The 21515-nt window shown below is 42.6% G+C and overlaps 1 protein-coding gene across 8 annotated transcripts in view; it reads left to right on the forward strand.

Annotated features, from left to right (window-relative positions):
- Positions 1–21515, forward strand: part of LRP6 (LDL receptor related protein 6) — a 147104-nt gene that overhangs the window by 113461 nt on the left and 12128 nt on the right. For 7 of the 8 annotated variants that reach the window (XM_053254806.1, XM_053254805.1, XM_053254810.1 and 4 more), the window contains 6 exons: positions 6676–6878; positions 8662–8873; positions 13607–13800; positions 16044–16253; positions 17749–17874; positions 20844–21080. In XM_053254806.1, the coding sequence (XP_053110781.1) occupies positions 6676–6878; positions 8662–8873; positions 13607–13800; positions 16044–16253; positions 17749–17874; positions 20844–21080 (1182 nt within the window). The remainder of the gene's footprint in view (positions 1–6675; positions 6879–8661; positions 8874–13606; positions 13801–16043; positions 16254–17748; positions 17875–20843; positions 21081–21515) is intronic. The other variant, XM_053254808.1, reaches the window with a different exon arrangement.

The following is a 21515-nucleotide window of genomic DNA, read 5'->3' on the forward strand; positions in this document are numbered from 1 at the left end:
CGAGTAACATTTTAAATGCAAAGAACAATAAGTTGTGGCTCTGGTGGCAAGAACAGGAATATGCTAAGTGGTAGATAGTTATCATCTGCAATATAGAAAGCTTCATTCCAGTCAAGGGGCAACGTGGCTCATATAAAATGTTGCCTGTATTTGAGGGTTTTTGTGTGTGGTCAGGGCAGAGGGGAGTTTGCAATACTCGGCAGTACAAATTATGTTTATATACTGTATGTGTGATTTCAGTCACCTTTACAGTTAGAGCAAGCATTGCAGTTGGAGGATTAAGAAGGACTTAAGGCTTGCTGAAGGACATTCAGCAAGTTGGTGACTGAGATGGGATTTGAATTGAGCATTTGGTCTTGTGGTCTTTAACCACAATGTTGTATTGGCAAACAAAAGGTTTCAAAGGAGTGTGTTTTGAAATCGTTAAGTAACCTAGAAGTGATCAGCTTGTATCCAGAGCAAAGAGAATATTTTTCCAATTTTATGCTTAGAATAGAATTTGTTAGTAGCCCCATTTTCTGCCAGCCGGATCACAGTCAAGTATAAAGAGAAACAGGAAATTGTTAAAAGATGTGGGGATAGTAGATGTGTCTGTGCATACAGATTAATTCAGGCCTTTTAGTTCTTTGATTTGAAACCCTGTTATACAATGCCACAGTGTTCACAGAAATTTTTCATTTTTTCCCCACCGGAGGAAATCTTTGCTAGGCCTATTATTATTGTTGTTGTTGTTGTTTACACAGTCAGACAGGTGTTATTGACTGGTTTGTTTTATCCAGACATCGAGTCCTTCCCAAGGACCTGGGATGAATGAATTTTATTATCAATGTTGTTGCTGTTATTATGGATATCGTCGCAGAATATAGGCTGTTCCCAGTAAAGCTGCTTTTTGTAATTGGCTGGTGGTGATTTCTGTGGCCCCTATGGTGTTGAGGTGATCTTCAAGGTCTTTTGGAACTGCACCTAGGGTGCCAATTACCACTGGGATTATTTTGGTCTTTTTCTGCCACAGCCTTTCAATTTCAATTTGTAGATCTTTGTATTTGGTGATTTTTTCTATTTCTTTTTCTTCTATTCTGATATCCCCTGGTATTGCTATGTCGATTATTTTGACTTGTTTTTCTTTCTTCTCGACTACAGTGATATCCGTTTGTCTGTTTGTAGTCAGAAGTCCCATAATATTTTTACATCTTCATTTTCTTCAACTTTTTCAATTATCCCGCTCTTCCTCCAAGGAGCCCAGAGCAGTGTACTACATACTTGAGTTTCTCCTCACAACAACCCTGTGAAGTAGGTTAGGCTGAGAGAGAAGTGACTGGCCCAGAGTCACCCAGCTAGTTTCATGGCTGAATGGGGATTTGAACTTGGGTCTCCCCGGTCCTAGTCCAGCACTCTAACCACTATACCACGCTGGCTCTTTTAAGAGCCTGTTGGTGGTTTAATGGATACCCATATGCTGTGTTCACATTGTTTTCCTCTGGCAACAAGAGAAGAGTTTGAGCAAGTCTTTAGGTTATCCTTGTCTGCTTTGCCAGTTCATAGGCTGGCAGACATGCAATGTTGTTAAGTGATTAGAAGCCATCAATGGGGAAATATGCTTCTTTCCCTCTTGGATTGCAAATCCATCTGCCCCTGCTCCCACCTCAGCTATGGTTAAGTATTATAAATAATGCTAGCCAGGATTCATCTGAACTATAATTCAAAACCTGAGTTGGAAATTGTACTAAGCATGAGATATGTGAGAAGCTGGTTAGCACTAAAGATACTGGTGTAAGTAAAGGTAAAGTGTGCCGTCAAGTCAATTTCAACTCCAGGCACCCACAGAGCCCTGTGGTTTTCTCTGGTAGAATATAGGAGGGGGTTACCATTGCATCCTCCTGCGCAGTATGAGATGATGCCTTTCATCATCTTCCTATATCACTGCTGTCCGATATAGGAGCAGCAGGAATTCGAACTAGCAAGCTCCTGCTTGTTAAGCATTTCCCTGCTGCACTTGATTAAAGCTGCCAAAGAAAGGGCAGGAGAAAATGATAGGGGAGGGGCAGGGGACTTGCTCTCACAGCCCACTTTCAATCTCTTATTCTGGTAGCCATTGCCAGTATTTTGTCTGCAGTGGCCAGTAGGAGGGATGGATTAGAATTCCACTTTTGAGAAAAAGAAGTTCTTAAAGCCTCACATTCCTGAATTGGAATGAATTAGGTGAATGAGGCAATCCATATGAATTATGTTGTTGTTGTTGTCTTAGGAAATAAGAGCAGGGACCTGTAAGAAAAGTATAGGGGTGGGGGGAGAGGGAGGGAGGAATGCTCTGAGTGCAGAAATTCCCCGCCCCACAGTACAGGAGGCAATTGATGACGTTTTTGCAAAGATTATTTGCAAGTTATGGTCCTCTGTTGACTGGGCACAGTCATTTTGCATAGATTACACTTATAGGAAAGTTCAAGAAGTGAAATATCTCTTAGAATTTTTTTATTAATGTGCTTGCAAAAGGGAAGTAAAACAACAGTTTGGAATTTGCAGGGCTTCAACTTCAAGCATTATTCATCTTAATAATTAATATACATAATACATTTAAATCCTTGTTAACTTGAATCTGAGAAATACCTTCTGCTGTTCTTGGACATGATTTCATTTTGGAATTGTTGATCTAATTATTGAGTATTAAAAATCTGTTGAGAACAATAACAGTTAAAATATCATAATCTTCAGCATTTCTGCTAACAAAAAATTATAAGCCTTTCACTGAGCATATTTCAGTGCAAAACATGAGAGATAGTGGCTTTCCTAGTCACATACTAGGTGGTTGGGTTCTCATGATCAGATCCATGGCCAGTAAATGAAAAGCAATATTCTTGTGGTGTGCATTCTCCCGTGTAGTGTGTCATGTAAACCCAGGAAAAATTGGCAATGTCTGATTGGCAGTGCACCAAACTGGCATTCCCCTGGGATGGACAGCCGGAGTCCAAAACTAAGATGAGCAATTCTGGGTGATGGTTGGGTTTGCCAATTTTTCCTGGGTTCACATGACATACTCTTTCGGAGCGCGTTTCCTGCCGGGCTCTTGTTTTTTCATTTACCAGCCATGGATCTGGTTGTAAGAACCCACTCACTGACTTGATGACAGAGGTGAAACAGAAGCTTCCTGGTTTGGAGCTTAGTCACTTATCCACTGCACTACAGTAGCTCTGATAGTAGAGGACTAGTAGAAGTTGCTAAAATGATTTTGCAGAGTGGTAACAAAGGGGAGAACCGATGGCAAGAGTTGAAAAAGTGGGATGGACTCTGACTGGTTCCAAATATTTTCAGAGGCCTTGTATGATTATATAAGGTTTTAAGTGTTGGTAGATTTCCAGCTTCTCAGTTGTAGGTAACCAGAGGCAAGGAGCCCTGTTCTTCAGACGATTGCTGTCGCATGATCTGGACATTGATATCTTTCTGCTTCCAATTTAATGTTTCTCTTAGCAAGTACAATCAGGGCCGGCATGTGCACGTGCACACCCACCCACACATTTTTTCCTTGCCTATTTCTCTTGCTTCATGCTTGCTACCACAAATATTGTTCTGAGGCCAGTTTTCCCTTTCATGAGCCTCACTGCACATGCAGTATGTACACACATTCTCTTAATTATGAAATTGAGATGTTGCTGGAACTAAAACTGAGGTCTCTCTCTCAATTCTAGAACCAAGGATGTACTGTTGAGTTCAAACAATCTTATTTATTTTGAATTTGATTGAACCTCAAGTTCAGATACTGGTTTAATTCAGAATGCTGCCTCGAATAAGCCAGGAGCACTTAATTAAGAAATGAGTAAAAATCTTGGGCTTGTTCTTAACCAGAATCAGAATTATTCTGACTTTTGCACATGAAGATGAGAGAAGAATATCTGCTCTTGAGGCTTGATGCCATTGCACAAAGCCAGGATTTAATCCTGGGTCTGCATTGTGTCTGAATCAGTCCCATGTACATAGTAGATATTTTGGGGTGCGAATATATATGGTTGTTCCTCACCAACCGTGAGGGTTGCATTATCGTTGGTGAGACATAGAAGTCCATAGGGATGAGGGGGTTAGGGGAACCAAGGTCGCGAACAGGGGCGGGTTAATGGATAGGCAAAGTAGGCACTTTCCTGTGGTGGCAAGATCTGAAAAGTGCCAAATTTTGCTGCCTCCCTCTGGGGGTGGTGGGGGCCGCAGCAGCTATGGGGAGGGTGGGGGTGAGGGGAAGGTTTCCTCAGTTTTACCTTTAGGAAAACACTGCTGTGCGGCGGGATTGGAGTGGCACAGCCATAGCAGTTGTGGGATGGGGGCAGCCACAGGGAGGAGTGTGTGGAGAAAGGCCCCAAACAGGATGTTGACCGGCATGTGGAATCATTTGGGAGGCGGTGGGGGGGAGATGGAAGAAGTTCTTGCCTGCCACACAGCAGCATTTTGTAAAAGTGGGGGCTTTCCTCTTTGGCCCCACCTTCCCGCCACTGTCATCCCACCACACAATCGTGTTTTGTTAAAGGTAAAAGGGTGAACTTTCCCCTCACCCCCCTGCAGCCTCTGTGGCTGCCACTGCCTCCAGAGAGGGGTGGCAAATCCTTGGCTGCCTATGAACAACAAAAAACTTAATTGGTCCCGACCAAGAAAGCACCTGAAAAACATGGGGAAATGAGTTGAAAAGCACTAAAATTGCTCTGTCCCAGCCTAAGCAAGGCAGTGGGGAACCAACTTTCCCTGTCTTCTCGCTCACCTGCTGGCTTGCCCACTCACTCACCCCCCCCACGGGAAAATTTGCTCTTGGGCGCCACTCCCAGTCTCCCTTTCTCTCCTCCGTCTCTCCAGCCCTCCCCTCCCTCTCTTACCCACAAAGCGCCTTGTGGGCCTGGGGAGCGGGGACAAGACTGTGCTGAGCACAACGGGCCGGAGGAAAGGCCCTAGAAGCAGGAACTGAGATAGACAGAAGCAGCTCTCTTCTGTGCTATAAGGGCGGCAGCAGCTGCCAGAAAGCAAGCGAATTTCAGCGGTAAGAGAAACTCTGCACACACAGAGAGGGGTGGCGAGAACTAAAGCAGAAAAGGTTTCCTCTGCTTCTCTCCGTCTCTCTTTCTGTCCTCCGTCTCTCCTTTCTTTCGCACTTCTTGCCACCCAAATTGTGCGATAACCTGTGCACACTCAAGTTGCATCATGCAAGACCAACCACAATATCCCATCCATCATATTCAAAACCATGGTTGCCAAATCTGTGGTTGGCAAGGGATGACTGTATTTGCTAGGCTTGAGCCAGTTGGATAGTTCCGACAGGCATGTTTGGCCTGATAGTCCCCCTGTTGGGACTGTTGGAATTTATTTTGGAACTGATAGGAGGGGAAGCCCTGAAGGTTGGAACTCTGTTCAAATTCTCTCCAATTGGGGATTTTACCTAAATTTCAGAATTCAGTGTGTTATCAGCTGTCACCCGTACAGGAGAGGAGAGCTGGTCTTGTGGTAGCAAGCATGACTTGTCCCATTAGCTAAGCAGGGTCCAGCCTGGTTGCATTTGAATGGGACACCACACGTGAGCTCTGTAAGGTATTCCCCTCAGTGGATTCAGCCGCTCTGGGAAGAGCAAAAGGTTTCAAGTTCCCTCCCTGGCGTCTACAAGATAGGGCTGAGAGAGATTCCTGGAGAACCCGCTGCCAGTCTGTGTAGACCAGGCCTGTTCAGTTAACACCCCCCCAGCTGTTTTTGGACTACAACTCCCATAATCCCCAGCCACAGTGGCCAATAGCCAGGGATTATGGGAGTTCTAGGCCAACATCTACAGAAGGGCCGAAGTTGAGCAGCCCTGGTGTAGACAATACTGAGCCAGATAGACCAATGATCTGACTCAGTATATGGCAACTTCCTATGTTAATACCTATAGAAAAAAGAATCAGTGCTCTATATCTGCTGCCCGATATAGGTGTTTCCCATAGTCTGGGAAACATACCAGCAGGGCAAGTTACTTCCCTGCTACGCCACTAGGTGGCATGCTGCATACAGTGCTTGCCTTTTTGAAATGACCTTTTTCTGCACTCCACTCCACACAGCAGTATTGGCATTTACTCTCCACAGAAGCAGCCTTTTGTAGCTAGTCTGTGCTTTACTTGTGGCTTGTACAGTTCCTTTCCTGTGTGTCTGTGTTGCTTGTGTGTTGATCCTGCCATGTTAGATACAAATCTGCATACTAGTGTAGTCTGTGTAGTCTTGTTAAGCACTATAAAGCAACTGATGTTTTCCTTGTTTCTTTGTATCTCTGCTAATGAGCAACTGAGATTTGGGGGGGGGTATATTTTGTGTTTTGATCCCACTCATTAGCTATAAATCTACACTTTGCCAGTCTTTGCTAAGGCACCCACCTAGTCCTGCCCACAATTGGCTTTGCCTCCTGCACCACCCACAATTGGCTCCACCTCTCACTACCTGTGGTGCCACCAATCTTGTGGCTCACCTAGCCGTCCCACCCCAGTCCCAGGAACCACCAGCCGCCACTGAACTGTATAGCTTTTCATTAAGAAGGAGCAAAAACAGTTTTGTTCTCCTAAGACAACCCACTCACCACCCTCACGGGGCCACGGTTGAGTTTTGACAGTACTTTGTTCAAAATTTCTGAACCCTGCATCTTAAGACAAGAAACCCCTCGATTTATGTTTGTCTGTCTTTTTGTTGAAGCACCTACAAGCTTCCTGCTCTTCAGTCAGAAGAATGCAATCAATCGCATGGTGATAGATGAACAGCAGAGCCCAGATATCATCCTTCCAATTCACAGTCTCAGGAATGTCCGGGCCATTGACTATGACCCTCTAGATAAACAACTCTATTGGATTGACTCTCGGCAAAACATTATCAGGAAGTCACAGGAGGATGGCAGTCAGGTATTTAAGTTTGGGTGGTTTTGTTCTGTGACAATATTAGACAACAGATTGCTCTATGAGTGGCATACAGATAGTGTATCTTCTGAAGAGGGCTACTGAAGTCATCTGCCTGCTTTCAGTGAACATGGGCAGAAAGGGAGGAGTGAGCTGGCCAGCTGTACACCACCCCTTGTGACATGCTCTGTACTTCTCTGCCTCTTTAGACAAGCCCTGAATGAAAGGACCCCTGTGGGGGCGGGGCATGGCCAAGGGTAGTGTCTGCACAGGTTGTATGGCTAGTTGATGTGGTCCTTGTCCCTGCATTCAGTTAGTGTGGGGAGATAATTTCTGAAAAGGCTTTCAGAGACTTCCAAGTACTTGTTTGTTAGCGGTTGGTAGTAGGGGTGTGCACGGAACCGCACAGCTGCGGTCCGGCACTGTGGAGGGGGTTCCTTTAAGAGCGGGGAGGGTTTACTTACTCCTCCCGCCACTTGTCCCCCTCCAGCACTCATATTTACTGTAGAAATGCTCCTGTAGAAATGCTCCTTGAAATGAAATGTAGAAATACTGTAGAAATGCTCCTTACTGCTCCTCAGTGCAAAAGGCTCCGACAAGCCTTCTGCGCACGCGCATGTGTCGCACGAGCTTCACGTCTCCCCGATGCCGGAGGCCCGGTCTACCCAGCTTCATCCCCTGCCGGCGGGTAGACCGGAGGCCCGGTCTACCCACCGGGACGAGGCCGGGTAGACCGGGCCGCCGGCATCGGGGAGACATGAAGCTCGCATGCGCAGAAGGCTTGTTGGAGCCTTTTGCATTGAGGAGCAGTAAGGAGCATTTCTACATTTCATTTCAAGGAGCATTTCTACAGGAGCATTTCTACAGTAAATACGAGCGCTGGAGGGGGCAAAGCGGCGGGAGGGGTAAGTAAACCCTCCCCGCCCTTAAAGGAACCCCCTCCACCTGGACCGGCCAGGTCCGGACGGTCCGGAGGCCTTTACAATGGCCTCCGGACCGGTCCGGACCCATCCCTAGTTGGTAGTGGTGTAGATCAGAGGAAAACATAGGAATACCTCATTTGTCAAGGAAATTTGATTGGATTTCAAGCTGATCCTGGTTTATGGAGGCTTCACAGCTTGAACATATTTTATGGCTGTTTGGAAATTTAGCCAAAATGCACAAATATTTAGTGTTCTAAACACACATCCCATTATAACCAGTAACGCACAGCATTTGAGAGGCCTTGCTTTAGATATGGCATTATGGCATGATGCAGCTCTCTTGTGCAACTTAAAAATGGGTTTGGAGATGATGTTCAAAGTCTGAAATACAGAATTGTGTCACAAGTATGTGCACCAAATACTTCAGTGTACAAGGTAAATATTGTGTTAGAGAGAATGCCAAGGAGGCATGCACTCTCTTTGCTCAACATCCATTCTACTCTCTGTCTTCATTTTGAGATTAAAAAGCAAAAAGTAAAAATAAAAAAGACCACGGGGGAGGCATCATGGTGCTTTCATAATGTGCACTGAAATAGGAAGCACAAGTGAGTTATACTTCCTGTAATATCTGAACATGCCTGAGGACAACACAAAAACAAGAAGTGCTGCTCACTCGCTGTTCTCTTTCTATCACTGGCTATAGCTGGTGTGAAGGAGCTCTGAACCTACTAATAATGTTAAAGGTATTACTTTAATTCCAAATAACAATTTTGTGTTGCATGCTTTTGCATAGTGTAGCTGTATGCAAACTTCTAATTATTTTCTGATTTCCCCCCGGAATCCCTCTCTTTCCTCCTCACTGTCAGAGCTTTACAGTTGTGACGAGTCCAGTTCCAAATCAGAACCTAGATATACAGCCCTATGACCTGAGCATTGACATCTACAGCCGCTACATTTATTGGACTTGTGAGGCCACAAATGTTATCAACGTGACACACCTGGATGGGAGACTGATGGGAGTGGTGCTGAAAAGTGATCAGGATAGGCCCAGGGCCATTGTTGTGAACCCGGAGAAAGGGTAGGTGGAAGCATGCATGGAAAATGCATGCTAAAGGCTAGTCCTTCTTTTTTACCATCAAGTCCTCCTTTTTCTCTAGGTAAATTTCTTGTTTTTCTTGTCTTCAAGAATTATCAATGTGTTCTCTGCTGGGTGATGACAGCAGGGCAGCGTGTATTCTGTGCTTCGAAATATACTGCATTTCTGCACCAAGTAACACAAATTCTGTGAGCTAAAAACTGAATTTTATAGCCTCTATAAGTTAAGCAAAGTGTGTTTGGAATTTCTACCAATTAAGAAAATGGCTCTCATTAGGTTCTGTGGTAAAATCAGATTCACACGTATTCAGTTACAATTGGTAGGGGAAACTTCACCATTTAGCTGCATGGGATAACGGGGCAGACAGAGGGACATATTTTAAATTTGCATGTGTGTGCTGAGATATACATTTCTGACCTTTGGCTTGATGAGAGACAATAAGAGTGTGGGAGCAAAAACTGACTACAGAGTCAATGAAGAATTGCAGCCATTTGGGAGACAAGATAATTATACCTGGCTGGTGGGGAATAAGTGGCAAATCTCTTGACTCGGCAGTATAAAGAGTTACCTAAGTTACCTCACAGGGTTGTTGTTGGAGATAAGTCGGGAGTGGGAGAGAATAACATGAGCAGTGCTTCTCCCCCCCACCCTCGGGCTAAGATACCTTACAGGATTGTTATTGGGGGGATAATCTTTAATAAAATATGCACTTGTGTGCCCTTTTGTTTGGGTGTGTGTGTGTGTGTGTGTGTGTGTGTGTGTGTGTGTGTGTGTGTGTGTGTGTGAGTATTTGCCTAGGGTCCTTATAGTGTGATCACAGTCATATGTATTTTTATTTTCGCTTCTGTTTTGTAATGAAGCACAGAACAATAGTTATTGTACTCTCGCAACCCCTTTAAAACAAGCCACAACGTCTTTGATGTTTGTCAAATAAAATTGTGGCTTGTTTTAAATTCAGGCATTCAGCCTGCCTTTTTAATACACCTGGCAATGCTAAAGCAACATTTTCACTTTCTTGTGTTAAACATACTTATATTAAGTGTGGCACATATGGAGATCCTCAATTTAAAAAGTAAGGAAATTCAATTAAGGAAAAAAAGCTTGGTTTACAAAAAAGAGAGGATATTTGTATGACAGCTCCAAGTGAGTTGTGAAAAGCAAGGAAATTCAATTGCCTGTGATGTTCATGTCATTGAATATGAGACCTGATGTCATCACTGAGATATTGTACTGATCTGCACAATCATAACGATAGAAATACAGTTTGACTAGGTGCTCCATGCTTTAATTGACTATCTGAATAGGTTGGTGGCAACAGCAAAAAGCTGGGGCATTTGGCAGCACATGGTTCTGTGCATATGGTGGATGCTGTCACCGCTTTTATTAATTGTGTTGATTGTAGCCTGCTGAAGTAACAGTATTCATAAATGTCACTGCAGCTACTGTACCTTCCCTGTTTATCTGTCTTTCTATCTTATCATATTTGTACACTGCCCCAAACTTCTGTCTCTGGGAGGTTTACAGCAAAATAAAACCACATCTAGTTAAAAAGCTTTGCTGAATCTGTGTCTTTAAAGACTTTTTAAAAGTTTTTAAGAGATGGGGAGGCTCTGATTTCATAACATCAGAGCAACTGAAGTAGGCAGAAGCTAAAGTGTCTTGCCCATTATATTTGTTTTGTTAATGAACAATGGATTTATATGTGTGGATATAGATAGAATTACAATCACTGGCTCACACAAAGAATCAGTTATTCATGAGTAGTCCCACTGGAATTAATTGAATAATTTTACTTCTATTTTAATGGAGCTACTCATGAGTAACTTAGTCTTTATTCTAATCCTCTTACATTAAAAGTCAGTGTGAAACAATAACTCTTGCTAAAATTAGTGAGAAATGAAATAATAATATAGAATTAGCCAAGAATTGTGACAGTTGCAACAGGTAGAATGGTTGGTGGCAAGAAAATATAAGCCAAACTGATCTGCTCTAGACTTGAGCAAACAAGAAGCGGGTGGCTTCTTTTCTCCTCTCTGTGCTCTTGAGCCTCATCACCAGGGTTCTCCTGGCCTGCCCCTGCCCCACCTCTCTCTCCCCCTCCCCCTTGTGGCTGGCTGGCTAAGTGCTGCTCAGGCATAGCCCACCCTCCCTCAGCCTGACTTGCAAACTCAGCAGTGAGACAGTGCTTGCTGCTGCTCAGCAAGAGCATTTCCCTGGCTGCTGAGTCTGTCAGGCTGAAGGAGGGGTTGGGCTGAGCCTGAGCACTTAGGAGAGGTGGGGAGAGGGATGCTATCTGATACTGGAGAGGATTTCTTGTTGTCTGGCGCAAGAGGAGTGCTGGGAACCAAAGGCACAGTGTGGCGATAAATAGTGTAGAGGTGAGAGGGCTCCACATATCTCCGATAAGACTTTGAAACACATAGGGATTTGTGTGCCCCCCAGTTTATAATCACTGTTTTAGAGAGATTCCTTGGGCTTGCTATGTAATTAATCATGTATATGAAAGAGTGGATGTCTTAGGGAGTGACCACTGCTGTCGGGTTGGTGTCGACTCCTGGCTCCCACAGAGCCCTGTCGTCTTTGGTAGAATACAGGAGGGGTTTACCATTGCTATCTCCTGCACAATATGAAACAATGCCTTTCAGCATCTTCCTATATCACTGCTGCCCGACATAGGTGTTTCCCATAGTCTGGGATACATTCCAGCGGGAATTCGAAACAGCAACCTCTTGCTCCCTAGGCAGATTACTTCCCCGCTGCACCATTAGGTGGCTCACACATCTGCATAGTCTAAATAACTGTACGTGCATTCACTATAAAGTGAACTGGGTATAGACCAGCTCAGATGCACAGTACAATATATAACTGTATGTTCAATATAATTTATGAATAATTATACTGTAAGTAATAATAATACTGTAATAATAATACTGTAAGTGAATGCAAATCTGTGTGTGCATACAATGTACACACATTGTATGTATTTTGAAAATAATGTGTGAATAGGGCTTTAGGTAAGACTAGCACTCTTTGATGAAATGTTTAGACAGTTCATCAAAGAGTGCTAGTCAGACTCCACCTATTTGCTTTAGAAAATGGGATACCAGAGAGTACTTCATAGTTGCTTCCACACCTAGCTGTGTTCTGTACAGGATTCCTCCATTTTTCCTTTACGTGGAGTTGGCTCCTTTTTTCACTTACAGAGAATTTAGATATTGTTGCCATCCCATTGCATTCCAGTGTGTTCTATATTGTCTTGTCTGTCTTCCATCCTGATTTTATGGCAGTTTCCTACCCCCACCCCCACCCCCACTCCCTCACACAAGATGTCATCCCAGCTCTAGTCTGTCCATGGTGGACTGTCAAAGTGTGCTTGAGGCTTTTCCGGGCTACATTTTTTTTCATTAGACTCTTAATCCTCTGGAAGGAATTGCTTCTTTTTCAAATGTGACCAGAACTACCAATGAATGACTGAACAATTTCCCCATCGGTTCCTGTTTTCCCTGCCAGAGGAGTCAGAGAGCTTTAAAGTTGCAGGGGACCTTTGCAGTATTTTAAAATAACATTATTACACAATTAATTGCTATTGCTACAAATGTCTTTGATTCAAAGGTAGTAATGTTAATGATAGCATATCTATAACATTTGACTAAATACAGGATGACATCGATATTCATGGGAATTCCATTCCTGGCTGCAGCCATGGATATGGAAAACACGAATATTGAGGCACTGAAGTCAATGGGTTTGTGGAGGTTAGGTTCCTGGTTGGCTGAGAATGGTCAGAAATGGACAAATTTCATGGGGAAACACTGGGGTGGGGAGCTCCTTACTATGCTTTGCTGCTCCCCATGAGTTGTGCTGTGCCCCAGAATGTCCCTAAATAACCCCAAAATTGTCGATTTCTCTTTTTTTCTCCTTAAATGGTGCCATATTGTGGCTCTGAGAAACAAAATGGCAGCCAGAAATGACCTCCGTGGTCATTTCCTGCCATCCTGACCTGTGGATACGTGAGGTCAACATGTATTTTGTCCTTTTCCCCAAGTTCGGGTGTCTTTTACCCAACAGTGTAATGCCAAGTTCGGGTATTATGTAATGCCAAGTTCGGGTATGCCAAGTGTAATGCCAAGTTCGGGTATGCCAAGTTCGGGTGTCTTTTACCCAACAGTGGATCCGCAAATGCGCGGATAATGAATCAGCAGATAACAAGGTTCTACTGTACGTACCATTCTTCATTTTTGAAGAGTACTTTCAAATGTGCAGAATACACAGCCTCTGCTATGAATATTTTTATATCTCTCTTCAACCAACGTTTACAAAGTGGTTTACACAGAAAAATAACTAACACCTAAATAAGATGGCTCCCTGTCCCCAAAGGGCTCACAGTCTAAAAAGAAACATAAGGCAGATACCAGTAACAGCCACTGGAGGGATGCTGTGCTTAAGGTTTTGGTGCAGGGTGGGAGTCTGCTTAGCATATTGTTTCTGCATCGTAGTGGCAAAGCCTTTGTACAACGGTTTCTAATCTACACAAAACTAATTCACCTGGTCAACAATGGGCCTCACCTCCCAGTGTGCTCATATTTGAACAATTCAGTCACAAAGATGTGACTCTTCAGTGTTTAATGGAATGAGGAGAAGGAAGAATTTTTAGCAAATGAAATACATTTTAACTTTGTGTTGGTGTGTTTTTTGTGGTGGTGTTTTTTTTACAGGTATATGTATTTTACCAATCTCCAAGAGAGGTCTCCTCCCAAAATAGAAAGGGCAGCATTAGATGGAACTGAACGTGAGGTACTCTTTTCCAGTGGACTGAGTAAGCCTGTAGCTTTGGCAATTGACAGCCAATTGGGAAAGCTCTTCTGGGCGGATTCTGATCTCCGGAGAATTGAAAGCAGTGACCTCTCAGGTAGAATAAAGTCTTTTTGCTTTCTAATGACTAGGTGACAAGCAAAAACATTCTTTTCACCTTTTTTTCCAAAAGCAATCAGTGTTGTGTTTGAAAATATTCCTTAAATTGCATAGAAGGAACATGTTTTCCTCCTCATACTCCAGTCTGTGCTTTTCTCTTTATATTACAGCAGAATGAGTGTGCAGAATGTTTCATGCGTTTTTCTGGTATTTTCTCTAAGACTTCGTAGAGTACCTTTAAAGTCAATTCTTTCTATCACTCCTTTTCTTATCTGTAGGGATGTCACTTGATTAAAGAAATGTTTGTCAATAATCAGAGGTTTAGTAGAGCAGTTAATTATAGTTATACAAATGGGTTTGTGAATACATGATACATTTCCATTGAAAAATGATGTCACAACCCTGTAATACAATCAACTGTTAATAGCCTGATATTACAAGTGGGGATGAGACTGAGAGATTGAGACAATTTTCGTATCCCCTAATATTGGTGTGAGGGTTAACACCACTCTGTATTCTGATCTCCACATTAAAGCTACAATGGGTTCTGAAGTTGGTTGATACTCCTCTCAAAGAAATTAACAGCTATCACCTACTCTATCTTTATTGGTGTAATAAAACATTCGCAGCTACAGGTCTCTGCTGCAATACTATACAGATTGCATTATATTATTTTAGATGGGAATTGTAGTTCTCCCCGCTCCTTTTCAACAGCAGATTATACAAGCTTTATTAAAGGTGAGGTGCTGAATGCCCTCCATCCTCAGAAATTGATGGGGAAGAGGCTTGCCAGGCTGCTCATTTGAGGATGGGGAACACTTGGCATTTTGGCTTTGCAGCTGGGGGGATTCATTGATGGAGGTGCCAAAGTAGAAACTGCTAAAGTGGCCCTAACAATGGGTGAAAGTGTGTAGAGGCTTTTCCCACATGTGCACCCTATGTACATGCATGACAGTCTTGCTAGTGGTTGGTTTGTTTCTACCCAGCCTTTTCTGAGGTAGGGAGCCAGTTGGGAGCTGTGAGTGTGGCTCCATGCACACAAACTGCATGGGGCGGGGGGGAGACAGTGCCCAATTAATCAGGTAACTAATGTTCATAGTGTTGCAGTCCTACCTATTTTAGACACTGCTTTCTGTTTAGAAATACCTGAAAGTGATAGTAGCTGGGACGCTCTTTATTGGAATAAAATGTTGTTCCCTGGTTATGCTTTCACATGCTCATGTTTTAAAAATATGTCTGCTGCTTTTTTTTGGCCTGTACTTGAAGTGTGAATGTTCAGATATAATTAGTTAATTTTCTCTGCAATGTATTTTTTAAACTGTGCTTGTGGTAAAACGATTGCAAGAGAAAGGTGCAGCTTTGCCTTTAGGGTTAAAATTAAACAAGCATCTGCAGACAATACCTCTTTAGCAAACTCAGTGTATATTTAGGGTGGTATTAAGATGTGTGAAGGTTCCACTTACTGCAGCAGTCCCGTATTTTCTCCGCTGTAAAGTCTAGTATGGGGTGCACAACTTTAGAGTTCCATACGTTGGTAGACTACAACTCCCATCATCCCCAGCCACAGTGACCAGGGATGTTGGGAGTGAGAGGTTGGGAGTTGTAGAACAACAACATCAGTAGGCTGAAGTTGTGCAGCCCTGGTTGAGTACATAAAATCCTGTGATGTCACATTATTGCACTTTGGACTTACCCCACCCCTGAAAACAGTAACAGGATGACAAGTAAATTTATAGCACTGACTTTGTATCAAAGCAGCACAACATTCTATAATGCTGAGTTTTCTGAAGCTACATATGAGAGTGTCAGATTAACTGTAAAGGTAAAGTGTGCCATCGAGTCAGTGTTGACTCCTGGCGAACACAGAGCCCTGTCGTTGTCTTTGGTAGAATACAGGAGGGGTTTACTATTGCCAGCTCCTTCACATTATGAGATGATTGATGCCTTTCTGCATCTTTCTATATCGCTGCTGCCGATATAAGTGTTTCTCATAGTCTGGGAAACATACCAGCTGGGATTCGAACCGGCAACCTCTGGCTTGCTAGTCAACTAATTTCCCTGCTTAGCCATTAGGTGGCTACCAGATTAACTGTAAGTACATGTAATTAAGGTCCAGTTTCCAACAACAACAAAAATGCAGTGTGTACCTCAATATATGAGATAAATATAAAATCGATTCATGAAAAGTGTCCTGGCTATTTTTCAGTTGTTCAGTTGCATTTTTAAAATTTCTTTATAAAGGTGCCAATCGGATAGTTATAGAAGATTCCAACATCTTACAACCTGTAGGACTGACTGTATTTGAAAACTGGCTCTACTGGATAGATAAGCATCAACAGATGATTGAAAAAATTGATATGACTGGTCGAGAAGGACGTATGAAAGTGCAAGCTCGTATTGCTCAGCTCAGTGATATACATGCTGTTAAAGAACTCAACACGAAGGAGTACAGTAAGTACATGCAACACTATGCAGAAGAGCTTTTTTATAGCTCTTAAAATAGCTATTTTAATTTTATTCTACTTTAATAGCTATTCAGGCTATAGCTGTATAGGAATATAGGAAGCTGCCATATACTGAGTCAGACCATTGTGCAGACAATACTAGCTCCGTATTGTCTACACAAAACCTACATGTAAACCACCCTGAGTCATTTTTGGAAGGGCGGTATATAAATCAGATAAATAATAAATTGTCTTGGAGAAGCCTTGTGGGAACTTGAAAATTTCTGCTATTCCCGGAGCAGCTCCATCCCCTAAGGGGAATATCTTATAGTGCTCACATGTGGTCTCCCATTCAAATGTAACCAGGGCAGGCCCTGCTTAGCTAAGGGGACAAGTCATGCTTGCTACCACAAGACCAGCTTTCCTCTCCTCTATAGCATATGAAAATTTAGTAATTTAGTTGTAACTATTTCATGATAATTCAGATTATAATAATTTTAGCATAATATGATCTTATTGCTACATGATCTTCTATTTCACTGCATCTGCATTATATCCTGTGTTGGTCTTTGACTGCAATAAAGATGATTGATTGAGTGAATGAATGGTTCAGGACATTCATAGGTCATTGCTGCTTCTCATAAAATACTTTTCTCATTATTTGAAGCCCAGTTGAGCAATTTCAGGAAAATAAACAATTCCTAATGGGTGAGTCTTGCACATCACACCTGCTTGCTTGCTTCCTCAAGTCCAAGGCATGGTCTGAAAGTACACAATACAGCAACCTTGCTTAAGCTAAACTGGTCTCTGTCTTACTCAGTGCCTGATAGGAGACTATGTAAAGCACCTGTGTACATTGCCTTGGACTTAAAACATATGTTGGCTTTCAGTTACAAAGCACATATTATGAAATAACTCTTAAAAAGACATGCAGTTGCATCCAAACCCTGTATTCCATGAGCAGACCCCCTTTCCTTCGGCAACTCCCTGTTCCATATGCTATCCTGCATCTTGAGGGTCTGCTAACCCTCAGGAATGGATTTTCAGGGAATATAGGAATCTGGAGCAAGAAAGGGATTGGAAGTTCTTCCACTTGCCAAAGGTAAGGTTCAGATACAACCCTTGGTCTCTCCTTCATCTTTATTCCTTTGTACAGATGTGAAGGTCTACAAAAAAATTGAAGAACTGGGTGGGAGGGATTCTCCCCCCCCCCCGCCCAATAATATGTTGGATCAGTAAAGTTGTTTAGGCACCATATGATTACTGTTGCTGTTGGAACCTTCTGTAATTCAGCTCTGTATGATTTCCTGCAATGAAAATACGGATCTTTCTGGTCAAGTAATTGTTCCTTTAAAAAAAAATGTTTCCAAATTGTAACAAAGAGTGTGCACTGACTTCCAGACAAACTTCCCCAGGGCTCTTTGGGACAGAGTTGAAAAATTGCTGATGTAAGCTGACTTTGATTTTAAAAACTGTGGGTTCCCTTCTTATTTGCTTTGCAGAAAAACACCCATGCTCACAAGAAAATGGTGGCTGCTCCCACATTTGTATTGTGAAAGGTGATGGAACCACACGTTGTTCCTGCCCAGTGCACCTTGTCCTGCTTCAAAATGAACTTTCTTGTGGAGGTAAGGCTTTTTAAATTTTTTTTAAAGATGGCACCATTTTCCTGACCACAGTCGATGACTCTGAAACGGAGCATGGCCCAAATAAGCCAATGTTGTGCAATAGCTTCTGATATTATGATTTGGATCCAAGGATGCCCTTCCACTAGCAGAAAGCTTCTTCTCTTCATGGAAGTGCTGCTTTTAATTTTAGCAGAAGAGTGCATACCCACAAGAAAGGTGAAATAAAATCCAGAGATGATCTTACAACAGCATATGTGGTTTGTTCCTCTGGGTTCCAAATATTTGTAATTTAAATTCTTTATGGCATATGTAAAGCAAGACCCAAGACTGGTGTGCAAACAATTCCCATTAGTTTGAGGCTAGATTTCTTTTTAGAGAGTATTTTAGTGAGTGACTAAAGCAGCAGCAGTGTGTTGGGGAGATGTTCCCATACTGCAGGCGGCTTCCAAAGCTCTATCACATGGAGTGTGCAGGGTGAGTGTGGCGGTGAGGGTATGGTTTTTATCTATCCCTTTCTCCCTCATAAATGCCCTGTGCCCTCCGAAAATACATCCCTGAGTATTGTGTAGCCCTCAGAACATATTTTTGGAGAGTGTAGAACATTTCCTGCAGAAGCAGATATTGGTGAAAATTGTCCCCCCACTCTGTGTGTCCCATGCTGCTAAACTCTGGAAGCCTTGCACATGGCACATCCTCTCTGCCTTAATCAGGATGTTAGCCAGTGTTTCCTCTGTATCATTGGATCTTATTGATGTAATGAGGAAGTGGGAGGGATTTGATGTTTTATACCCTATGTGAACTCTGCTATTCTTTATGAATTAGATGAAACTTGCCATAGCACTTAAGGCTGCATACAAGGCGGTTTCATGCTGGAATAAGCCCTAACATGATCCAGGCAAGTTTTTCCTAGCCATCCAGTAAAAGGCAAAAAATTGTCCACTTGTGCTTTGTGGTGTTAGAAGAAAAGGCATTTACATATGGAGTGCATTTATTCTCCATAGAATCAGTAATAACTCTAGTCCATGTTAACTACAGTAAGTGTGAACAGCTGCATTAGATAGCAGTAGTTGTCTATAAGAAGTGGAAGAAAAAACATCTCTAAAACAAGCCTGACTGGACACAATTGGAGAAAATGCATAACTAGACACTGAGTCAGAGTGCAGTCATCTGCTGTACATTAAATGGCTTTGAATATTTTCAAATAGAATTATTTATACAACACTGAAACATAAAATGTCTTCATGAACACAAATGGATAGCACTAAAAGCAGGGTTCTTTTTGTCCAAGAGAAACTTAATATAAGGGGCTCAGTATTATGTTAGCAGAACTAGGAAGGAAACAGGGCATAGTCCTTTTTGAGATGCTTGAAAATTCTTCTGTCATGATATTGATGCTAAATGGCTTAGATCCTTGCAGAGGTTACAAGAGTGAGGGAATTCCCTCCCCCCGCCCCCATTTCAGTTGAGTGGCAAGTAGATTCAAAGCTGTCAAATGGAAATGTTTCAAGCAATGCCTAACGCACATATGGAATTTACTATCACAAGACACAGTGATGGCCATCAATTAGATTGCTCTTTAAAAGAATTGAACAAATTCATGAAGGATTGGTCTAAACAGCTGTTAAGTATGATAGCTGACTATTGCTCTATACACAGAGAAAATATATCTCTGAATACTAGATGTTGCAGAAAGCCATTTCTGACTTATGTGCTTCAACACCACCTTGGTGACCAATGTTGGAAATCTAATACTGGATTAGATGGACATTTGTCTGTTCCATCCAGGCTATTCTTATGTTCTCCACCCACTATATCTTGCGGCTAAGATCAATGCATGAATCCCCATGGCTGTTACGATGGCACAAAGTCTGTCTAAGGGTGGTTAGTGGGACCCTTCTCTGTGGCTGTCTCTAGGAGACTCAACAGAATTCAAAATTGAGTAGTTATAAGAAGTGGTGTAAGGTATTCTTATTTCTTCCTGTATATGGTAGAGTTTAATGTAGAATTTAGTCCTAGTGAGGTGAATAACTAGAGCTGCTAAGGGGGGAAATGCTCTTCAGCCGATTAGACACAGTACTCCCTCTTCCCATGAATCCCCAGCAAAGCATTGTGGGTATATGTTTTATGAGAGGAAATGTTCACAACATCCCACGTTTTGCCCTGATCGCTATTGATCACTGCATTTAGATACTCAGTAGAGTATCACTGAATACTGTTCAGTAGTCATACAGCATTGCACTTGTTCATGCCCCCTCCCCTCGAACTGACACAGGAGTAATGGCTGATGGCTTTCAGTTCATACCCATGTTTATGTAGCTCTATAGCACAGAGTGCGATCCATCTCTTTCAAGGAAACACAGCAATTGGCTTGTGGATTTTTCCTCTGTAAATGAAAGGAGCTGAAAGGAGGGTATGTGCACAGATGTTACAACCTTGCCTTAGGCCGTGGAATTGTGCCCTCCCTTCTGGAAGGAATTCCCCTTTCCTTCTTTAACTGCAGTATTTTAAAAACAGTATCCATGAAGAGACGATGTGAGTATATGAGCTTTATGCTCATTCTCTGTATCTCCTCAGAGACAATCCCAGGGGAGAAAATAACAAACAAATAGCCCATTATCAGTGCTGTAGGTTGTGATTTATTTATGGTTTTTTTTAAAAAGCCTCTAAGGTGGATATTGTTCATGAGTCCATGTAGATGCTGAGATGAATTTGATCTGCTGTGTAGACCCCACAGCTTAATTTGGCTACACTTCATCAACATAACGGTTGTTCAGTCACTGCAGTGGGGAGAGGCAGAGGTGGTTTGTCCATCAGTGCACAACTAGTACAAAATAAACTTGCGGACTTATTCCAGCTCAAACTAAGCTAGTTTCTGTTTTCCATAAATAGGAGTTTATGGGAATATGCCACCTGTTCAGACATTTACTTACTCCATGGTTCTATCCTTCTGAAAACATTTTTTGTAACAGAACCTCCAACATGCTCCCCGCAACACTTCACGTGTTTCACTGGAGAGATTGACTGCATTCCTGTAGCTTGGCGCTGTGATGGATACACTGAATGTGAAGATGCCAGTGATGAAAAGAACTGCCCTGTGTGCTCAGACTCCCAGTTTCAGTGTGAGAGTGGGCAGTGCATAGACAGCATCCTTCAGTGTAATGGAGAGGCAAATTGCCAGGACAGCTCAGATGAGAAGAACTGCAAAGGTATTAGAATTTCCTACCCATGGCAATGATAGATTTAGGGTGGGAACAGATGTAGGGATGAAAGGGGGAAGACTTCTCACTTTTAACACACATTCTTTTAGTTTCACACAGTTAAAACCTGTTTGCTGAATTGTCTTTTCTAGTAGATTACTGCTAGCACTGAGTGTAATCTGTACAAAAGAGGAAATATTTCTGTATCCAGGAAATCCTGTTTCTGCACTAAGAGAAACAGATTTGTGCAACCTTGATAAATCATGCAAATCAAGTGAAATGCAAAGTGTCTTATTTTGAAGTTTTACCATTTTATTCACCAAGGATCTGGTTTTGCTCATCATTGAGAAGAGCAAGTGCAGGGCACCAAAGCACCCTGACCACTGGGAGTCTTTTTCAGCCAACACTCTGGTTTCTGAGGCTTCAACAAACATTGCTCACCCA

Source organism: Hemicordylus capensis, chromosome 5 (assembly GCF_027244095.1).
Source record: "Hemicordylus capensis ecotype Gifberg chromosome 5, rHemCap1.1.pri, whole genome shotgun sequence".
Classification (NCBI taxonomy): Eukaryota; Metazoa; Chordata; class Lepidosauria; order Squamata; family Cordylidae; genus Hemicordylus; species Hemicordylus capensis.